General features: G+C 35.9%; 1 protein-coding gene across 1 annotated transcript in view; it reads left to right on the top strand.

Annotated features, from left to right (window-relative positions):
- SPAG17 (sperm associated antigen 17) overlaps positions 1–22,398 on the top strand; it is an 87,139-nt gene that overhangs the window by 3,116 nt on the left and 61,625 nt on the right. Inside the window, exons 2-5 of the mRNA XM_077781247.1 lie at positions 5,298–5,438; positions 6,243–6,302; positions 17,702–17,833; positions 21,596–21,812. Coding sequence (XP_077637373.1) covers positions 5,298–5,438; positions 6,243–6,302; positions 17,702–17,833; positions 21,596–21,812 — 550 coding nt within the window. The remainder of the gene's footprint in view (positions 1–5,297; positions 5,439–6,242; positions 6,303–17,701; positions 17,834–21,595; positions 21,813–22,398) is intronic.

Raw genomic sequence — 22,398 nt, 5'->3', positions numbered from 1 at the left:
TGTTGTACAGCAAAAGCTCAGGCTCTTAAGAACAAAATCCATTTGTAAATGTGGGTGTGTCATCAGCAATTAAAGTGGCTCTGCAGATTTCCAAGCAGTGATGGAACCTTAAGGCTACAAAACTGATAAACAACCTTTCTGAGTAATGGCAGTTGTATTTACTGGTTTACAAGCTCCCCCATTGTTGAAAGTAAAGAGTGCTAGCTAGAGTTGTTAGTACTCTTAATTGTTCATAAATCACTAATATGTGTGATGCTTAGATGTTTTGAGTTTGAGTTTTCAAATGATTCTTCTCAGCCCTTACAGGTAAATTTGAAATTCTGGTGTAATGAAATGAACCTACTTGTTGTTGTCCTAAGGGGAAAAAAGACAAACAGTCAAAGAAAACAAGCAGACAACCTGAAAAAAAAAAAAAAAAAAACCACCAAAACAAAAAACACAAACAAGACCAAACAAACAACCAAAATAGCAACTAAACAAAAAAACAAGAGCTCTACAACAGTAAGTACCACAAAAATAAAATTACAATGCCCAGATTGTCTGGAAATAGGAGGAGGGTAAGATGGCTGCTTGATGCTTTTCTTGGCCAAAGAGATCTAGAAATTGGTACTGAAAAAATAAACATATACCTGACTTGTTCAACTGTCTTCCCTAGAACAGCTGGCCTTTTGTGTTTAGGAAATGAAGCAGAGAAAACAAGATATGTATAAAAAAGAAGAAAAAAAATGGTGTGCTACATCTGCTTTTTTGTTCAATGTGAATTAAGTTAGATATTTTCTCAACACAGCTATGATATTCCAGTACTGCTGTGATGAAGATATACAGGCTATGTGTACTGGTTTTTAAGAGCTGGGAAAAATCACATTACAGAAGAACACAATGGAGCCTTGAAAGGAAAATCATGGGAAGATGAGGCACCTTCTGTGTTTTGTGAAAACAAGGATTTTGGACAACCATTTGCTGTTTACACGGAGCTTCCAGAATTAGGTTGATCTTGTGGATTTGGAGCCTCTCCAGCTGAGGGACACAGAAATTTCCCACACAGATGGTTATTTCTAACACTGAGAGACTTTGGTGCATTGCAACTCTTGACATGGCCAGGAGTGTTAAAACCAGGACAGTGTCATTTGTAGCAATGGTTGTCACTGGATGTTTTCCAATGAAAGTGATCTGGCCTGCCCTTAACTGGAGTTTGTTTCAGATTGCTTAAGCAATATTCAGTTGCCAATACCACATTTCCAGCTTAAATTTGTTTTTAATTCACATTTGAACTGGCATTGTTGATTCTGTGGGATATCTGCTCCCTGCATTTTGGTCTTCGTTGTTCATTTTGTAGTGCTTATGTTAAATTCTCAGTGGCAACCTCCCTCGACTGTTTCCATAATTTTCCAGTAGTTATTTTTATGGTTTTTCTATCCTGTTCATTAAGCTGGGAATGTCATTTGAGGTAGCCTTTGAGTCACTAATCTATCCTCTTTCAGATCCTTTCTCAAGCCTTCATGCTACAATAACATTTGAAAGAATAAAACTAAGTAGAGGAGCAGTTGTATATTGAGGGAGAAAATATTTTTAGAGTAACCATATACATTTTACTACTTTTCCTTCACATTTTTATGTTGTGATTTTAGGTGGTGAGCTGTAGAAGCAGGGTCTGTTTCTCCTCTGTCCTTTCAGTGCCTTGAACATTAAGGATACTGTTACAGGATCGATAATATAAAGGCAGTATTGCAAAAATATTCGATTTTTAACCTCAGAAAATAGTCTAATCAATTAAACACCTTAAGCTGTGTATTTATGCAGCACAATGACTATTGAGTTCAATTCATGTTCTCAGTGTGCAGCTTTTCTGTAAAATGATCTTTAAGGGCTTTAAAACCGGTCAGTCTAGAAATAGATGACATGTAGTTAATGACTTTGGGAAGTCTAGATCATTATTGCCTTTGAAGATGTGTATAGTTGCTTCAGATATTTAGTAGCTACTTCCATATCCTATTCCGAGGTATTGCACTTTTTTTTAGAAAAGCAGTTTCTTTTCTTCATTTAGCAATAGAGAGCTACAGGCTGTCTCTAATAATAATTAATTTTTTGTATTAAATACCTTGTATCAATCTGAATATACTTCTGTAGAATTAAGTAAGGTTATAATTTTCACTACCAGTTCAGTTATCTTGTAGAGGCTTATTCCATTTATTTTATTTTAATGTATTAACCAATGGTCTGCCTATAGTATAAATATTCTCATAGATGTTCCGTGGAGGAGCTTTATCACCTTGTTTCTTTGAAGCAGAGCATTTTCAGTGGGGAGATGGTGTGGCCCACTGATGATAATTTCTTCTTGCATAATAAAAATCTGGAGTTGGATAATTCTATTTGCATAAGTCCTGTTTAGTCCTTTTTAAATACTCATTTTGCACAAACAGGACCTACCCTGATGTTTTGCTTTGGTGCTTTGTCACAGGCTGCTGAGAAGGAGGACACCATGGTGGAAACAAGGAAAATTCTCATTTCTTAGAAAGGCTTATAGTACTTTTGTGAAAGAGGAGGGTCTCATTGCTCAACCATAACTCTGAAAATGCCTGGGAATTATTATATGGGCTAGAGAATAAGAATTTGGAGAAGGAATCTGAGGAAATCTGGAGGAATCTGGAGAAAGCTTGAACTGGGATTGGATAATGAAACTGGAGACTAGCTGAACAAGGAGACAGAGGACAAGAGCTGGGGAGCAAGTCACAGGTGGGGGAAACGTTAAGACAATGTGTAACTCAGGAAAAAGAGTGGAAAAGGAAGAAGAAATTAACTAGAAACAGTTGTTACCAAGGGGTGGAAAAATAAGAAGAGAGAGGATAATAAGAAGACAGGTTCCACAGATGTTGTTGCAATGATATTAATCAGTGCTAAGGAGGTTTAATTGGTGGGCAGCAAGCTATCAGCATGTTTTAAGGAGGAACTAAAGAAGGCATAAGGCAGGGCTTTAGAACTCTGATAGATTTTTTTTGTATATGTGAAGAACTGCAGGAAGTTGTGGGAGTAAGCTCTGTATTGCTGCTGAATCATGCTTACCATGGGATCCTGAGTAGAGCCTGACATTCCTGATTCTTGCTGCTCTTGAGCTGTCAGCATCTCTCTGAGAGACTTACTGGACCTTGTTTCCCTCTCTTGGTGGTCCTCGCTGAAGTGGGCAATGTAGTGGTAACAGTTACTCCATTAGCTCACACCACAGGTAGTTGGTTATTCTAAAGATTCCGTGACTGCTGGTCAGCACTGGGAACACCAGGATACTGCCACATGGGAGCATTTCAATCTCACTTCTGAGAGCCTAGAAAATTATGCTTTTCCACATAAGCATGGGCATCTAAATACTTTCTGTTCCAAGAATGCTGAAGTTTTACTGTCCAGTTCTTGTCAGGTGTACAGTGATAGCTTTAATCCAGATTCACTGCAACTCTTGTGTACATTGACGATACAGAATACCTAGAGCTCTTTCAAAGTGCTGTGCACCAGTAGCTACCTAGCTTTAGGCAGAAAGAATTTCAGTGCACTTGGTGCAGTCCCCACTACTGCTGCCACTTCTCCAATGAGCAGTGTCTGCTGCCCCAGTGCAGCTGGACACTCATAAATTCCACCACGTTTGAACACTCCTAGAGCATCAGTGATATGCTTGATCTCTCTAGCACTTCGTAATTTTTAAAACTTGAGGTTTATCTTGTACTGCAATAAACCATCAAGGAAGTTCATGATATGTGGAAATGTAGACACCCTTTTGGATTAGTGATCCGATCTGTAGCTACTTGCAGTTTCACTTAATGACCCAGGTGATCTTTACATCTTTTTTGTTTTTCTGAATCTTCTGTGGTTAGAAAAATGGGGCGTACTCATGTGATGTTATCCTTTGTTACCTTGAGTGTTTGACAAACTGTTTCCCACCATACAAGCATGCACTGTTTTGAAACTGAAGTCAACTGTGGCTTTCTCCCATCCCAAGCCATCAGTTACTCAAATTGCAGACATTGGGTAGGCTTTTTACCAGCTAAGAAAAGAAACAAATTAAGAAGGGTACTATAAAACTGGAAGAAAATGCTTCTCTTACCATCTGAGTCTTTTTCTTAGAATGGTCCTTTTCCTCACTTTACCATAACTCAGCTCAGGTTTTGTTCCTATCATACAAGGACTTTGTACATAATATAAATGTATTAAAATATTCAATATCCTAAATTCACCACCCTGTGTTAAATCTTAAAATCTTTCCTTGCTGTGATGCACACAGGACTGTGACTCTGCTTAGCCTTGTCCTGATCAGTGTGACTGTCCTGGGCCTGCCTTGATCTGACTGAATCTCTTTCCATGTTTACCTTTATGCAGCTGCAGTAGGAACCTTGCAGTGTACACATGCAGACATGCATTGGAAAAAAACAAAAACGGTGATTCCTGTACCTCACGACCATTACAAATGCTCCTAGTTCAGCCACCACTAATGATGATAAAGAATACTCTAGATTGAGATCTAGATGTGCTGGAGATAGTGACTCACTCTGTGAAAGGGATTCCAGTAGGAATGTCAAAGACAGTAACCAATAAAAGTTGCTTAAGTTACGTAATTTTTAAGCTTTTGTGAATGCACATCACTAAAGAAAGTGTTCCGGTCTTCTCTTGTTCTGCATATTTTCAGTGCTGAAAATATTTTTTTTTTTTGCATTACAATAAAATGTATTCTACTGCAGATGTTTGAAAACTGCTAGTGTTTTTAACTTATTATTGTAGTGTACAACTTGCCATTGTTAAGTAATTTTGTTTTGATTCAGAATATTTAGTGAAGCCATACAAGAGCCATACTGTGCATAAATACACCTTCATAAAACATCATAAAATAATGCTACGATGTACAGAAAATAGTATCAGGGCATTATCTAATTCACAGGATGAGGGAGCTGAAAATTGTTAATTTTTTTCTACATCGAATAATCACAATAATACATATATTCAAAATTCACTTCTTTTTTTGCTACCTGAACTGTCAAATCTGCAAATGCCATTTTAAAGTTACTACATCTTTGTGAGATGCTAATACATCATTTGCGTGTGTACAGATCCAAGGCTTTTAGTGGGCATTTGTGTTTTCCGTAGCATAATGCTGCCACCTGATGGCAGAAAGATTTGGGACAAAGCGGGCTTTTTCGAGTTGCATGCAATTTCAGTGATTAATACAGTGATGTTTAATATGTGTTCAAGTGACAAAGCCATATCTACAAGATTACGTTTTGAGACTGCAGAGGACTTAAATATTTTATTTTGGAATATAGGATGACTGGAAGCCTAGCATCACTTTTGTTGTTGGGACCAAGATTGAGGATGAAATCCACACCCAGGCCCTGGCTCTGGCTGTGCAGGTGCCACTGCGCAAGCTCTTCAGTGTGGTAACGTGTGAAGATATTTACAGACAGGTATTTCAAGAAAGTAACTTTTAATAATGAACCAAACTGTAGATGTCACTTCTAGATCCTGCCTTCTTTGGTCTGTGGTATTGATAAACTACTCTGTGGAAGTTTCAAAAATTACACTAATTCATAGAATCATTAAGGTTAATTCTAAAACTTCAAAAGATTTTTAAGATTGTGGGGTGCAACATTTGAACACCACCTTATCAACTAAAGCACAGCACGAAGTGCCACATCTAGTCATCTCTTGAACACGTCCAGGGATGATGACTCTACTACCTCCTTGGGCAGCTTGACAGCCCTTTCTGTGAAAAAATATTTCTTGATGTCCAGCATGAACTTGTCCTGACACAGCTTGAGGCCATTTCCTGTCATCCTGTCACTTGTTGCCTGAGAGATGATGCTGATCCCCAACTTGCTACAAACTCCTTTCAGGGATTTGTAGCAAGTGAGAAAGTCTCCCCCGAGAGATGGATTTCTCCAGATTAAATAGCCTCAGCTCCTTCATCCACTCCTCATAGGATTTACTCTCTTTTTACAGGCTTCATTGCTCTAATTCATAGGAGTTAAAAATGGAAAAAGAAAAGTTTGTGGTATAAGCTGCTCTGCTCCCTGTAAATGAAGTTTTGTTACAGACTTTTCTTCAAGGTGCTGATCAGGAAAACTCCCTGTCTAAGGCACAGGGTTGCAATTAGATGATACCTCACTGTTTTGGAGTGTGAGTGTAGTGTTTGCAAAAGAGAATAATGAGTAAAATACTTTGTATAAACAAAAAATCTTCTCACACTAGAATGCTTTATTTACTTGCAGATCACGGAATCTGGGGGTCAAAAGGGAAAAAAGGCTAAGGATATGCCTATGTACTATGAGGTAGGTTAAAACAGGTATTGCAGAGTCAGTGCTCCTTTACACTTAGTGTATGGACCTGTGTGGTTTTGTTAAACATTTTTGAGTAAATGCAAATTTGTTGGCTCTAGCTATTAAAAACATTCAACCATGTAGATATTTAAACTGCTTTGTTTTTGTGATACCAGCAATATTCTGTTGGACTGCTGATTAGGTGATGATCAAAACACGTTTTCAAGTGATGAGAGTTTCATTATTTGGGGATATGTTACATGATCATATTTTAATGGGGAGGTCTCAAATTACAGAAAATCTGTCAGACTCTTCTGTCTCAGAGGCTCACAATAATTTAGAAACTTAAACCTTTATTTATGGGTATGCAGTCCCCTATATAAAACACTGTTCTGTGTGCTAGTACCCTTTATAATCTCAGTTTGATGTAACCTGATTCATCTAGTGGGCTATGCCAGCAGGGTTTGGAATCATGCTTAGTACAAAGAGCACTTCCTTCTACCCTGTTAATGTTTTACTTACAGCTTGTGAGAGGCGATAAAATCCTGTGATTAATTAGAAGATTGTTTAAAATTTTCTCAGGTAGAGTTTTATGGTCTTTACAGACCTGGAGCATAAAGAATTTTGGATCCCTCTAAAAAGACTTTGTTTGTGTTTTATTTCTGCAATGACTAATAAACTTTTTATGTGTCTCAGGTTTTGGTGAACTTTATAACAGTACATTTTAGCTGCGGTCTGTTTTTCAGTAATGCCAGGCTACTATCCGAACAAGTCCCTTTGGAATTATTTACCATTGAAAGGACTGTGAATTTTATGCAATTAACCCTCTTCATTTAGGACTAGCCTCCCAGGCAAACTCACTCTTATATTACCTGGTATGTAAAACTTCTTCAGTCCTACTTGACAGAAGGATTTTGAAGTCTAGCTCTAAGCAGAAGCTTTGTATGATACCTGTATTTAATTATTAAGAGCAATTTTCCTTGTGAAGTGGACACTTATTAAATTCCAGCTGTCAGTGCTGTGTCTCATTAGCTACTTGCTTTACTCCTCAAAGACATTTTTTTCCTTCTCTCTTTTAACACAGAATATAAAATGCCTGTTCTGACCTTTTGCTTGGACTCAGTTTCCGTTCAGGCTGCAGCAAATTAAAAGATCGATCATGTTGCCACAGAATTAAGATCCCACCTCTCTGGGCAGAGTTTGCTCCTGAATATTCACATACATTCCATGTGCAGTTTGAGCAGGCAAACGTTTCACTTCTTTCACTGCTTCCACTAGCAAAGATAAACAAATACAAGGTTGGCACAAAACACAGAGTTGTGAAAAGTTCTTCTGAAAGGAGCATTTCTATCATTGCCACATACAGTTCTCTGTGGCAGGATTCAACATGCTGCTATTTCCACAAGTTTCCATATTCAGTTTTAGGGGTACTGTGAGATTCCTAATATTCAATGTTCTTTGAACATATAACGTGTGTGAATTTGGGACTAATAACATTCATAGCAATGCGATTGTTATTGGTATTTTAAGACCTATGCCATTGGTCTTAAAATGTGCATCTACTGAAATTCAGGGGTTTTAATAAATTTCAGTGCAGTAGTCTGCAGTGCCTAGAAGTCAAGAACCTTTAACAAACGGCTCATGATACATTGCAAGCTAATTATATATCATTTAAAAATAATTCCTGCTCTCTGCTCTAAGTTATTCCCCTTCAGGCTCTCAATCATTTTATTGTTTTGTATCTCATATCACTCTCATTGTACAAAGTGAAGAGGCTCAGGGCAGGGTTTATAAAGATGTAGCTAAAAGATTTCCAAATCTGGGAGAAGTAGATGTCCAACACCTTTTCTAACTTGATGGGAGTAGGAGTCCTGCTTGGTAATTTTGTACTAATTCCAGCACTTAATTGAATGATGATTGGCTGATTCTCTCATAAAGATGCTGAGGAATTAATTTTTTCACTTATATATGAAAGGGAAAACGTTATGCTTCCTGTAATATATCAAAAGATTTCATAATTTGTCATGTGTAATTTTTCTAACAAGTCCTACAACTAAAAATATATGTATTTTATCAGGTGTATTTTTTATTGTTTATATACCTGTTTGTTGGATCCGTTTTCTATTAAGGGTAATAACATTATGTGTAATTAAGATATTTTGCCACTATTAAATATTATAGTGTTAAGATATGATTACTGAGAGATGCCTCTGCCCAAATTAAGGTGCAAACAAGGCCATATGCCAAAGTCAATGGTACAGATTCTATTTAACAATTAATTAGAAATAGAAGAGAGAGGGGGAAGAGAGAGAGTTCAAGTAGAAAATAACACCACCCGTGGATCCAACAGGATCCTGTTGGTCCTTCTTTGCTCTGGGCTTTTTGGTGGTGGGGGGGTCCCAAAGTCATTCAAAGCTTTTCATTATCTCTACATTTTAGCAAGCAAAGGAATTAATGCTTGTTGGCTACACAGTTCTCTTATGCTTTTTGTTAAATTATTCCCTCACCTCTAATGCTGATTAGTCTGTATGCTCAGTCTTTCTCTTCTTTTGAATCAGTGGGTTTCTGGGATCAGTGTTCTATTTTTTCAATTTAATACCAGAGCAATGCCATATTAATGATTTTTTTTTCCTCTGATAAAGTTTAAAAATAAACTCATCCTTATATCTGCTGGCATCTATTGTCTCTTATTTTTTTCCTTTCTTCATTGAATCTGAAATAGTGAAAACTTTTAAATTACATTATCCAGGATCTTGTAATCCCACTTGGTATATGTGAATTATCTCTGATATTCACATGTGATGAGCAAACAAGCAAACATTAGATTTCAGATCACATACTGGAACTGTAAATACTTAAACAGAAGATAATACAAAATTTTGACTACAAATCATTCTACTTTTTGTCATCACTGGGTGAACACAAGACCTGTTTGATTCTCCTGTTCCAGATCTGCATGGCAGATTGTTTTCATACAAAACCTCACTTTATTTTACCTCCTTGCTGACAGGGAAGCAGTGTCAGCTCAGAAACCTCAAACCTTTGGATGGATAAAAGCAGGAGAATCTCCAGGCTTACTGTCAAGATACATAACAGCCAAACCTTATCACCAGGCATTCTGAGATATCAAGTAATTGTGCAGTTTCAATAAGCAAACCAAAGATCCTTCTTTTGCAAGGCATAGTATGCATAGTTTTGCTATTAAAATCCAATTCAGTTGAATGCTTGCATTTAAATCTTAATTAGCTCCTGTTTTGTACAGCTCATTTAAAGGACTAAAAGGTAATTGCTTAAAAAAAGAATCTTATTGTTTTAAAATTATTTATGTTGTACATGTTATGTTTTTTTTTTCCTTTGGGTTCATTTTTATTGTTGTTTTTCCCCCTAAAACTATGATGCCATAATCCTTGGGAAATAGACTGTAGCAGTTACAGAATAATCCTTGAGTTTTCTGGGTGTACATGAAACAGATTCCTCTTCTCTCACTTCCAAAACAAAATATATTACCAAGATATATTAAGAACTTCTGTAGGATAATAGAACATAACAATTAACAAGCCCAAGTCGAAAAAAGTGAAATACATTTAGCCAGGAAGCAGTGGATGTAAAGCAGTTTTCAAGTATTCCTGTGAATTTATGCTTTGTCAGAAATGTGTAGAGTGTAATTATGAAGTACAGGTTGCTGCTGATAATATTATTTGAAGCACTGATCACATTATGATGTAGAGAAAAGGTCCACTTTAAATTGGAACTGAGTGTGTGTTTCCTGGGATAGGTGGTCCTACTATAAAAATGAAATGTTATATATATTTGTGTATTGTAATATGTATAAATATATTATTTTTATATGTAATTATAGTTAGGTAATAGATATATTTAAAATATATGTTTTTAAATGTGTATGCATGTGTATAATTATTCAAAACTACCTTCTGTTACTCACCCCAATGGCCTGAATTTCATTTTTTAAAAAGTTAAAAATAAATGTTCTTTCTAAATATCTTTCCTATCCTCTCTTCAGTAGGTCTTAAATACCTTATACCTTTCTATTACCTTATATCGTTCTATTGTCTATGTCCCTTTTTTAGATTCTCAACATTTTGCCTAAAAATATCTAAAGAAAAGATTTTTTAAAAGGAGGGCAGCACTAGGGATATGGAGTATGCATTTATTTGTGTTCATTACAGTAAACTCCTAGGGTAGAAAAATCAAAAATGTTTGGTTTAGTTTGATGTGAAAGGGGACTTCTAACGTCAGAGTTGTAACACTTACAGGAAGGAATATTTTCACCCAAGTACAAGCTCAGAAGAGTTGTCTGCCAATGGCAGAAGAGCACACCCAGTACAGAATATGGGACACTCAACTAAACATTTTCAAACATAACATTAGTCAGGAGTGTTTTTAAGAAAACCTTTTTATTTCTTGTGGAAACATATAATCAAAGCTTTCCTATTTTTGTGTAAGTGTATTGATTTTGACACAACACCATAACAAAGGTTGTGGTCAAGATTAGACTTTCTCAAAAGTAAAGATATCAACACCAAACCTCACTCTATATGTGCATGTCAATAGAATTCTGTTCTTAATACAAGTTAGAAAGGTTTTGTTTTCATTCCTATTGAACGAAAGTAATTTTAGAAGTTGGTGTAAAATGGAACAGCTCAGGAGCCAAAACTTTTCTGGTGTCATTGTTTTCATGAGAGGGTTTGACACTAGAAACAACTTTGGCAACCATGCTGAATAGTTAAAAGGATAGAAAGATTTAATTTTATTTTTCATTCCAGTACAAAATAAATTTCATACTGCACTCTTAAATGTCATAATAAAATTGAGCAGTTTTCCAGTCAGCCTTTGTCAAGTGGTATTGTGTGGATGCAAGTGAAGAGAACTTTATTGCAGAAGAACTTGGCCCTTACACTGTGTGGATACACAGAGGTTTAATGTGTGCACTTGGGAATTGTTGTTAAATGAATTTGCCTTTTAGGGAGGTAGTGGCTTCAGGGAAGGTCAAGGGACATTAAATCTCTAGATAATGCTGTGGGCATTACCTACTAATCTGTTTTCAGCTCTTTTCTATCTCTTACCAAGCTCCTACTAGATTATACTACAGAATATAGGATACTTTATACATTATCCACTAAATTAGGTGGTATATTTACCTGAGGTATTTAGTGTCTTACCTTCTGAGGAGAGTTTATCTACTCTGCCTGCTGGTTCCTGGTATTTAGGTCAATCTACTTAAAGGATGTTAGGGAAATAATTTGTTCATTTTGGTTTAGCATGTCTTTGCATCTGCCTTTGCCATTGTCAGAGCATCTGATGCCACTGCATGATCAAGTGCCCTGTGTAGTCCTTTAAGTTATCAAATTGTGTATCTTCCATTCGGATTTAATTATTCCACGGGAGGAAACCATTGTTGCTATGAATCAGGCAGTTCTATAAATTGTAGCTGTTTGTCAGTTTGGGTGTCTCCAGTTCAGTATCCCTTTCCAGGAGCAATGTGTCATGTTAAGAAGTACCAGCATTTCTAAATGTTAAAATTGGAGAAAAGAGTCTTGAGCTTGAGCAGGAAAACAACCTGTGTTTTCTAATTTTGTTTCCTGAGTTCTGAGCCATCAGGTTCTATTATTTACATGAGGCAATTGACATGTTTCTAGTTTCATTTCATTATTTCATTTCATTTCATTTCATTTCATTTCATTTCATTTCATTTCATTTCATTTCATTCATGCTTCTAGTTTCATTTCAGAATACTGACTCTTCATAGTCCTAAAGCTAGGATTTTAGAAATCTGCATTATTTTATTACTGTTAGTTGTAATTCTTTGACTTGCTTCTTTATCAAACCAAGACAGGCCATTTGTAATACTCAAATTGCTATCAATTTATTTTCTAGGAAAGACAATTGATAACCTTTTAAAATTCATCTACCTATTTAAAATCTGCTTTGGAACACTGGAGGGACTTTGGGTTTCCTCCACAGAGACTTTGGGTTTCCTTCACAGATTTCAAGAGTTCCTGCCTACATGTAAATTGGTATCAAATTCCTGCTTTTTCTGTGCAGGTTTTGTTGAGATGTCTGTGTAACTAGAGGAAGCAGCAATTATGTCTGTGGGAATGCCATCCTTGAAGTGTTAGAGGGACTCTCTGAAGTAGCCAAAGGCAATGCTGTCTTCTGTTTTTTTGTCTTCAAACTTTTTGGGGGCTATAATAGGTTCATTAGGGACAATAAAGTGTATGACATTTTTCTCAAGTACAGCAACTAATCTTAGAATCCTTTCTCAACCAAATTAAAAAAAAAAAAGAAAGCTCAAAGCCCTGTTGCAAAGCTGGACCAACCAAAGTGGAAAGATCCTGCCCAGTTTTGTGGTGCCAAGTCCACAAGGTCATTGGAACTACCTGGCCCAAATATTCTGGCGTGGCTTAGAAAACTCTGTCAAGATGTATCTGGATGGGTTCTGCTGGCACAAGGTTTGGTGACTCAATATTTTTTCTTAATCTTTTTGTTCCGCCTCTGATTGGGTTCTCTTTGTAGCCAGATTCAATGTTAGAGAAGCATGACTAAATGTTTTAGCTTTGTGGTATTCATTGTGTAAATTCAGTTGGCTGAAATTGCTGGAGACAATTTATTTCTTAGAAGGTTAAAATATTCTGTGCCATAATGGAAAGATTTGCTGAGCAGATTCATCCCACTGAAATCTAAACATTTCAGTATTTGATCATAGCAATATAACCCTTCATCTGATCACAAATCACAACAGACTGGCCTATCCTCTTTTTCTAAAACTATCTGGGCTCTGTAGGGGTTCTTCTGAAATCACTTAAATGCTGTTTCAACTATTGCCCCCCAATCAGTGTTAAAAGAAAAGAGATCTATAAAAGGTCACATGAGAAAGCCTTCCCTGTGCACGGAACTCCTTCCTGAGATAGCAGTGCTAATGCCTGGTCTTTCCAATCACTGGATAGACGAGTGCTTAAAACCGCTTGGTTTTCATAGCAGCTATTGGCTAGAGAGCCATAGGAGATGCACATCCCAGATGGTGAGAGCTCCTGTATGAGCTGTCTAATAGAACCCTTCTTATTTGTATTTTCTCATTTTTACTGAAATTAGGTTATTCACCATTTCTGTTTTTCTTAAAGCATTATATAAGTACTTGACATAATGCTGTACATTTGTGTTAGGATGCTCATAGATCATCCCTGAGTTTAAATCAGTTAAAATATCCCCTCAGGTTGCAGATTTTCTGTAGAGAGAGGTTTCTAGAACAGACTTTCTTAAAATGGATAATTCTAATAGGTTTCTGCTAACCAGATCAAGCTGTGTTGTGTTTTGGCAAAAAACAGACTCATTCAGATGAGTGACAAGTTATTTTTCTAGAGTACAAGCAGCCGTTTGCTTCTGCTTTGAGAAATGTTCTCACAATAAAAGGAAGATATTTAGCACATGAACAGCATTCAATTTGCTCAGTATTGCTTCATTTTAGTAGGTTTAGTTGAAAAGGACTCCATGGGGTACAAGGAATCATCAAATCCACTTTAATTATTTTCATTCTCTGGAATACATTTTCACTGAGTAACAAGGATGACTCATTTGGCTTATCTAAGGTTTTACAGTCTACCTTGTGGATACTAAGCATTACATGGAGCTCTGCTCAGATATGCAATTATTTTTTTGATTTATGTGAGTCCTTAAGCTCTCTTTGAACTGTGAGTCATTAATTCAGTAGTGAAAGATAATGATTAAGCAAGTGGTATTTTGACATCATAGGTGGGAAGAGGTTCTGAGTGTTAAAATGAGGTTAGGTGAATGGTCTGAGAAACTGAATTCTTTCAACACACTGGAGGTGTCATCTGAAAAAAAAAGTTATTTCACTTAGCTCAGATCCTGCCTGGTATTCTTTCAAAATGATTGCTTGTAATATGCTTTTGTCAATGAAATGACAATGACAGAGTCAGAAGTATTTAATAGTATATGTAAAGAAGTCTTCTTTAGAAAAACAAATTATGACACATGCAGCTTTTGTGCTCTAGTCAGTCTTAAAAGTTGTTTGTGAAGGACTCATAAGACTGACAGCAGATTGTAATAAGTCAAGATCAGTTTTTTTCCTGTGCTTTTATTATTTTGCTCAGGGAAACACATCTGAATAGTAATTACCAGCTTGGTTGTGTAATCCATAGAGCCTCTTGACTGATGACTATCCTGCTTCAAATTAACTTGAACTGTGTCAGCAACTAAGGGATTTTACTTATTTGGTTCTTCTAGGAGCTATTATATTTCTTTTAGGAAATGTTAAATGAGTCTGAGGCATATGTGATGGTCTGGATTTCTCACCATTTCACAAACAAGAGGGAAGACAAGGCTTTAGAAAGCTCACTCTGGGTATGAGAGAGCTATACTGTGAAGTGGGCTGACCACTGTTCATAGCGAGCAATGTTACTGCTGCCAGGTAGTAATAAAGCTGTGAAAGTTTATAATCTAATTTATCTTTTTGGAAGGTTTTCTGATTATAATTTGGCAGCCACAATTGTTCTGTATCTTGAAAAAGAGGTATTTCAAAGAAAGATAGCACAAAGACTCTGGCTTTAAATGTTTCCCTAACTTTTAAGACCTATCTCCTACCTCAGTGGCTCTGACATCTGTCAGTAATGTAGGGTCACTTACAAGCACTCATGCAGTGTTTGGGTGGCTCCAAATACATGCCCTTTGCACCAGACAGCTAAATCTCTGTGTGGTTCTACTGCCACCATATGAGATCAAATACTGCATCACCAAAGCCTTTCTTCACTTCACCAGTGTGAACCCTGCTGTGTGAGGAATGCTAAGTTTCCTCTTGCTTTAGAGGAAAAGAGGCCCTGCCTAACTAAGTTTGTCCATCCAAGTTTCCATGGTTTCTCACATAAGAAAAAGATCATCACTGGTGGGATGAAGTATAGCTAATTTGTGACAAATCCACTTCATAGTATCTGAAAAACTTCTTTCTGTATTCCTACCCAGTTTTCGTCTTGAGGTTTTTGTTTGGTTTTTTTTTTTTTTTTCAGTTGAGGCTCTGTAGATTTTTAACTGTTTATGCCAGGTGCCTGCATAACTCACAGGACCACAGATGAAGTAAATATGGATGTGTAATAAATTTAATTTCTTTTATCTACTGTGCATGGATTGATCTATGTTCTGTCTTTAGGATTGGTTTTCATTTACTCCTGTATAAAGCATATTTTGCATTTCTGCATGAAATGATATTTGCTTTCTTTGTATTGCCAAATGTAGTGCACTCATTCTGTCTTTGTTTTATTTGATGTGACCTCTTTCCATAGTCATGAAATGTATTCCTGTTAAATAGTTTTTGTTAAACTTCTCATGGCTCACATAAGAAAATCTGTCCTTCCTACCCACTCTATTTCATCAAGTCTCTTCATTCCTGTATTCTGTATCTACAAAATAGGAATAATTATTATGCATTGCTTTTGACTGGTAAAATGCTTTAAAATTCTCAGGAAGAATGGGGTTTATGAATCTAAGCACTTTTTTCTTCTTCCATGAACACTAAATCAGCAACTGCCGTTGAGCTGGGTTACTATATATACACTTTTCAGGAATCCTTCCAGAATCCCTCCATTTCCCCTCTATTGTGTTTCAAGAAATGTGCAACTTATCTACATTAGGCCAGTAAGAGGCATCACTTTCTGTCATTTAACATTGATTGTGAAAAAGAAAAACTTCATGAAAATTTTTGTCTCTGAAGGAAATTACTGTGGTATTTCTACCAAAGTCTTTCTTTCAGATCACTGATTTGTGTGCCTAGCTCTGAGTGACTTTTTTTTGTTGGAATAACTAGTAGCTCCTAGTGTGCCCACAGTGTGTGGTAATTTTTAAGTCTTGTTCTTAACATGTCCTTGATTTTCTGCTGTGGCTCTGTTGTCAGTGGGTCTTTCCAGAAGTCTTCTATGATTGGCTTATAAGCTAGTGACCGGTCTTACTTTGAGTACAAAATATACAAAGCAAAACTCATCTTAATAATTATGTATCCTCCTTTGTGTATGTTAAGGTCATTAGATTTATTTGTGTTGCAGAAGCAGGATTGTTTTGGAAGGGTTTTTAAATGTATATGTTTTGGTTTTTCTCCCTGTTATGTGACTTGGAAAAGATCTGAACTTTAAGGCATTTCTTTTTCTGCTCCTTGCTTTTGTTTGCGTGAAACAATGGCTTGGCATGTAATGGTCTGGATTCTGATTTGACTTTTCTTTATTCAGAGAAGCATTTTAGTGGCCACATTTCGGTAAGAAGTGAAATTTTCTAAGCTAGGCAAGAATCTATGGAAGCTCAAAGCTAATGGTGGTGTTTGCATTAGACAAGACACAGTTCAGTGAGATGCAGTGTGCACCTTCATTGTCTCAATGTTAGCAAGCAAAATTGACACCATATGTGCCCAACTGTAATTGCTCCATGAGGAGAAAAGAGAAACATGTCAGAACATTTGAGTAACACCTAATTCAGCCCATGGTTATAAATAAAGCTGATGGTTGCTTAAAAACAAAAGTAAGAAAATATTATGGTTATATTATTCCTCAACAGCACTTCCTACATAGGTGAACTTTATTACAGAGACAACACAAGTGAAAAGAAACATATAACAACTTTTTAACAGTATTTTTATGTTATTTTATTTTTTTCACAGTAAATAAAGTGGTTATGAGGCTCCAAGGAAAACGGCCCAGATGTTAGTGAGTTGTATGAAATTTAGTGGAAACAAGCTGTAAAAAACATAGTCATAAAACAGCCTGTCAATGCCACACATCTGGACAATGCAGCTGTATGTTCCCGCTGCTGTCATCACCCTAAGAAAATTCAATAGCCTTATTTCACCCCAATTAGGCTGCATACCAACAGAATCAGAATTACACAGGGAGGGGGTGTGTTTTCACCAAGACAGACCCTCTCAAATTCCCTTCAAGAAGTTTTTATCTTTCATTTAGGGCTAGTTCCTCATACACTGGTCACTTTGTAAACAGTCCTGGAAACTATTCCCCTTGATTTGCTATCTGTTAAGTGCTTTTTAATTTATTGCTTTATGATATGTAGTTGCTTCATGTTGTTTCTTTGTTTAAAACCTAAAGAAAATTACATTTTCCTGTGAGAACTCTGTGTCTGTTGACTTTCACATAAATTATAGAAGGTTTTTTCCATTCTATTTTTATCGCATACTATAGCTGATATAACTTTATTTGAGGTCTTTGGAACCAAAGAACAGTGGTGTATCTTACTGATACATTGTTTCTTCTGGAAATATGGCCATTTTGACCCACACATGGTACAATGTGAGATAGCACTTCCTTATTTCAGCATGTAAATAAATATGAATGCAGTGTTAAAAATATGCAAGTAGTAGTTTTGTTGTGATTTTTTTTCCTTTTCAGGTGATGGAATTAGCCAAATCCTTTCTGGACAGTGATGAAAAAATTCCTGTAACTCTAACTGGAAAGCTGTTGAAATTTCAATTGCTATGTCTCAAACAGAAGGATCTTCAGAGAAGACAAGAGGAAAAGAAGGTACTATAGTATGCCCTAGGAACATTACATTTTTGAAGGCACTTCTGTTCTATGGTGTTTCTTCCATAAATTCAGCTTTCTTCTCTTCTTTGGCTTTCTAGAACTGTAATTTAAGAAAACTGTGATTAGGAATATTTTTAAAGTTTATTAGATATATGTGGGGGGGGGGGGGGGTGGTGGAGAAGAAAATAAAAACACTATGCAAGAAGTCTTTGCTAGAATGAGAAATAGTCATGGCTTTGCTGAGTGTTACGACCAAAAGAAAACAGAGCTGGGGACAGACTTCTACTGAATGTATCCTTGCAGAAGTAAAGGTGTAATACTCAAATTGTATTGGGAGAGGTTGTTACCTGGGACGTATCAAGGATAGACACAGAGCAGACTATGATGGAGTTCTTGTTATGAGTCTGCTCTCTGGAGGGAATTTAGAGAAGTTATCTCTTCCCTACTCCAGCACTAAGGCAGGATAACATTTACATAAGCTATTCCTGGCAGATGTTTGTTGAACCTTTTCTTAAAACTTTCCAGTGCTGTGTCTTTGCTTTTCCATGGCAACCAATACTATTCCTGAGCCATCTCAGCAACACGCACATTTTAAGAAGGTTTCTGATCCTACCAACCCTACTCTCATTTAAATCTGTTTGAGTTCTCCCAGTGTATGGGGACAACATTACACTCCATTCTACAGAAATCTATTACATTTTTAACTAAACAAACCCAAATATGTGCTATGGTTGTTCATTTTTGATTATGCATGTTCCTGTCCTCTGAACTCTCTCAAAACAGTACATATTTTGAAGTCCACTTCTCTGAACCAGGTACCACATTTTCCAGTATTCCCAAAACTTGCTTCCATTTGTCTCCAAGGTTGTCACTACCAGCTCCAAGATTGTCTCAGGCGGTTTGTTTATGTGTTCTAGGAGGAATTTCACCAAGCTTGCACAGAATCACAAATCCGACCTCTAATTAATTTCTAACATCTTTTGGAGTTGTCAGTGGTACATTTCAACAACTTACTGAACAGTTGGTTTTGCTATAGTCCTTTCCCAACGAACATTCATGAAACTGAAGAAAGTCAGTTAATTATCAGAAAGTCATACAATTGCTGCAGATAAGTTTACCCTGTTAATTGATCAAAAACTATAATGTAGAGTGTGATGATATGGAGACCTAAGCAGTCTGTGCATGTAAAAGATGTAAGCAGAAAATAGTTTAATGGACTTCGTATAGCTGAAAAGTCTGTAAATTTCTTTATCAATAATTTTATTTGTGGGAGTAGTTGGTGGATGAAGTGTAGCACACAATGACAAGAACATTAAATGCTAGGGGATTCCATTAAAATTGTGTCCTATTTCCACAGAAGTCAATTTATTCAGAAATTATAATTTAAACCACAGAAATATATGAAGAATATGAGAAAAATAATGTGTTTTCAATCTGAAAAGAAATCGAGAGGCTGAAGCTATAGAATAGATTGTTAACAGTGAATTGAAAAAAAATGGCTTTTTTCTTAGATAGCAGTCAACTCTTGTAAGTAAACTGTCAAACAAAACATTGTTGTTTAATGGCAATTTAATATTAAAATGGAATCTTTAGAGCTTTGATTTAGCAAAATTAGTCTTGTAACTGTAATTTTATTTTCACAGTTAATTGGAGGATAGTCAATGTTGAAGGTTGAAGAGTCTCTGGCACTTACAGTTACTTCTCTGTTTTAGCCAAACTGTCTGCAAAAGTTGTCACCTCCTTTGAATTTTGTCTATATCAATGTGTGACAGGCAAACACAAGTGGAGCCATTGAAGGACAGAATCAAGAACTGGAAGGCTCTTGGATATGAGGATGCTCTGTAATACAGAGTGGGCAGAAACTGACTCCTAATTTAGAGTTCTATCTCTAGATTGGCTGCCATAGAATTTTTAATCCTTTCCAACCAGCTTGTACAATACAAGTTCTGTTGCCAACAATCTGGGTGTTGAAAACAGGATTTTACTCACAAATCAGTTCTCAGAAAGAAAACATATCTGTCCTTGGGTCTTTTTCTTAAATAGATACCAGTTAATAGAATGGATCAGCAGAACTAATACAGCATGTAAATAACAAAAAATAAGGCATTAGGAAATTTCTGTATTTCATTAGGAGCAGGAGCTTGTCATAAGCTGGCAGGCATAAATATTATGCAGAAAAGAAGTGTCTCTGAATTAGAAAACTGTTTGAGGTAGTAAAATTTTGAAATGTGAAGCTTAAAATAACAAAATTGCAGAAGTTCATGAATTATTAGAAACTCCACAAAAAGCTGCACCTTGTAGGGAAGGAGAAATATGACATTGAAAGGAAAAGGAAATAGTCCAAGAAAAGAGAGGCTTTTACTTTCTAAAGTATTTAGGTCAAGTAATGTTCTTCATTAGAATCTTGGCAAGTCCAGAAATGTCTCTGCTTATTTAAGAATTACTTAAAATTATGCAGATGCAATAGATCAAGTTGATTGTGAACTTTGTGGCATGATGATTGTATCATCTATTTGATGTGTTTATCAGCTTAGAATTCAAAGAAGTACTATCAAAATTTCTAATTTGAAATGTCAAAGGTGGAACAAATTCGAAAGAAAATAATGAAAGCCTCCAAATCCTTCATTAGAAAGTGGAAATAGTTTCAAGATTCTGTCAAAGACATTTCTAAATTTTACAGAAAGGAAATTCAAGAAGGAAGGGAAAAGCAGGAAAAGATCTTCTGTTTTGATTTTGAATTTGAACTAAATACAACTTCCACAGCTGGAAAGTCTGCTTTTTAGCTGGATCTAGGGAAAGCAACTATATAGAGTTCACTGCCTTCTTTAATTTGCAGTAAGGGCTTTTCTAATTGTTTTAATAGCCTTTAAAGTGACATCAGCAGGATTGTAACTGTAGGTTAATATTTTTATTTTAATTAATTTAGCTTTATAATCCTGAAATGTGATTTTTGCATAGTTTTAAATGTAGTATTTCTGATGGGTGAAAATAAGGTTGACACTTTCTTGCTCTACAGAACCTACTTTACCCTATTTTTTTTTTAATTGTTTTCATTTCAAACGGAATCTCAATTTTTTGGATTTATAGTGTGAGGCTTTGGGACACTTACAAAATTTTTTTCATCCTGTACTCTTAAATTACTAGGAAGAGCTTTATGTAGGTGTTTTTGTTTGAAGGTAATGAGAATGGTTGAGTAATATCCTGTGTGAAATAAACGCAGGACGCTTGGTTCTAGTTTACATTAGACAGATATTTACATCAAAGAAAAATAGTGCTGGTACCATTTTACACCATAGTCAAGAGTGTTAACAGAGATGTTAAAGATATTAACAGATATTGAATTTTTGCCATATTTCCCCTCAGTCCGAGGAAGGTTTCTGGCTGATGCAAGTGCTGTAGGGGAAGTAAGTAAAGCACAGGATATTTTTTACTCATCTTTCTATCCATATGTATTTTGTTAGTTTGGTAGATTTAATGTCTACCTATGTCCTGCAGTTCCTTTTTAATGTGAAGTCTTAGCATTATGACTGAGTAAGAGATATATAATATATATAAGTAAGATATATATAATATAAATAATTGAATATGGTTGAGTAGGAAAAAGCAGGGTGTTCAAGACAGCTCCACCACATGAATATTACAGCAGCTGAAAGGGAAAAGTGTGAAAATAAAAAAGTTGAACACCTAAAGTTTTACAACAGTCTGACCTTTGTTCTACACAAAGGTTTTAATGAGAACTTTATTTATTCATCTTGTCAGTCAGGACAGCAGCAAAAAGAGAAAGTAAAAGAAAAAGAAAAAGAGAAAATAAAAGAAAAAGAGAAAGTGAAAGAAAAAGAAAAGGAAAAAGCTAAACCTTCTGAGAAGACAAGTGGAAAAGATAGTAAAGGAAAAAAGTCAGTGGCACCAACCCCTGTTAAAAAGGACACCAAATTGAAACAACGGGGAGAAGAGGAAGTGAAAGACAAATACATTGGTATGTCAAACATGATGATATATTCCTGATAAACCTTTGGAATACTTTGTTTTGTTCCATGTTGAAAAGTCAAGTTCTATTTGTCAATATCAAAATTTTACCACTTTGCATTTGAAGAGGGCACTGTGTTCTGCTCAGTGTTAGGATGGATTGTGAAATCCAAGAAGTAAAATAGAGATAAACTATATGTGGCATGTCAACATCAAAATATTTGGGCATATGTATGACTTCAAGAAAGTAACCAAACAAATCCTACAGAAAACATCCTAGAGAAAGATTTCAGAATAATTAAATGTGTCAGTATCCAAAGGTGGCTTTCTCCTTATACTGTAGTTTAAAACATGGGTGAAAGAGTTGTCAACCCTGTCAGTGAAGAAATTTTTCATAACATCCAGTCTAAGCTTCCCCTCTTTATATTTGTTCTAATATAGCTGTATAAAGAAAGAGGGGAAAAAAAAAAAAAAAAAAAAAAGAACATGCCTTAAATTCAAAGACCATCTATATCTGTTTCTGGTAGCTAGCAGTCATTTTATCGTTCAGCCCTAATACATTATTATCTTTCTGAAATTAAATATTTCTGCTTTTG

This window comes from Lonchura striata, chromosome 2, assembly GCF_046129695.1.
Source record: "Lonchura striata isolate bLonStr1 chromosome 2, bLonStr1.mat, whole genome shotgun sequence".
Lineage (NCBI taxonomy): Eukaryota > Metazoa > Chordata > Aves > Passeriformes > Estrildidae > Lonchura > Lonchura striata.
This window is presented reverse-complemented; position numbering and strand designations above follow the sequence as displayed.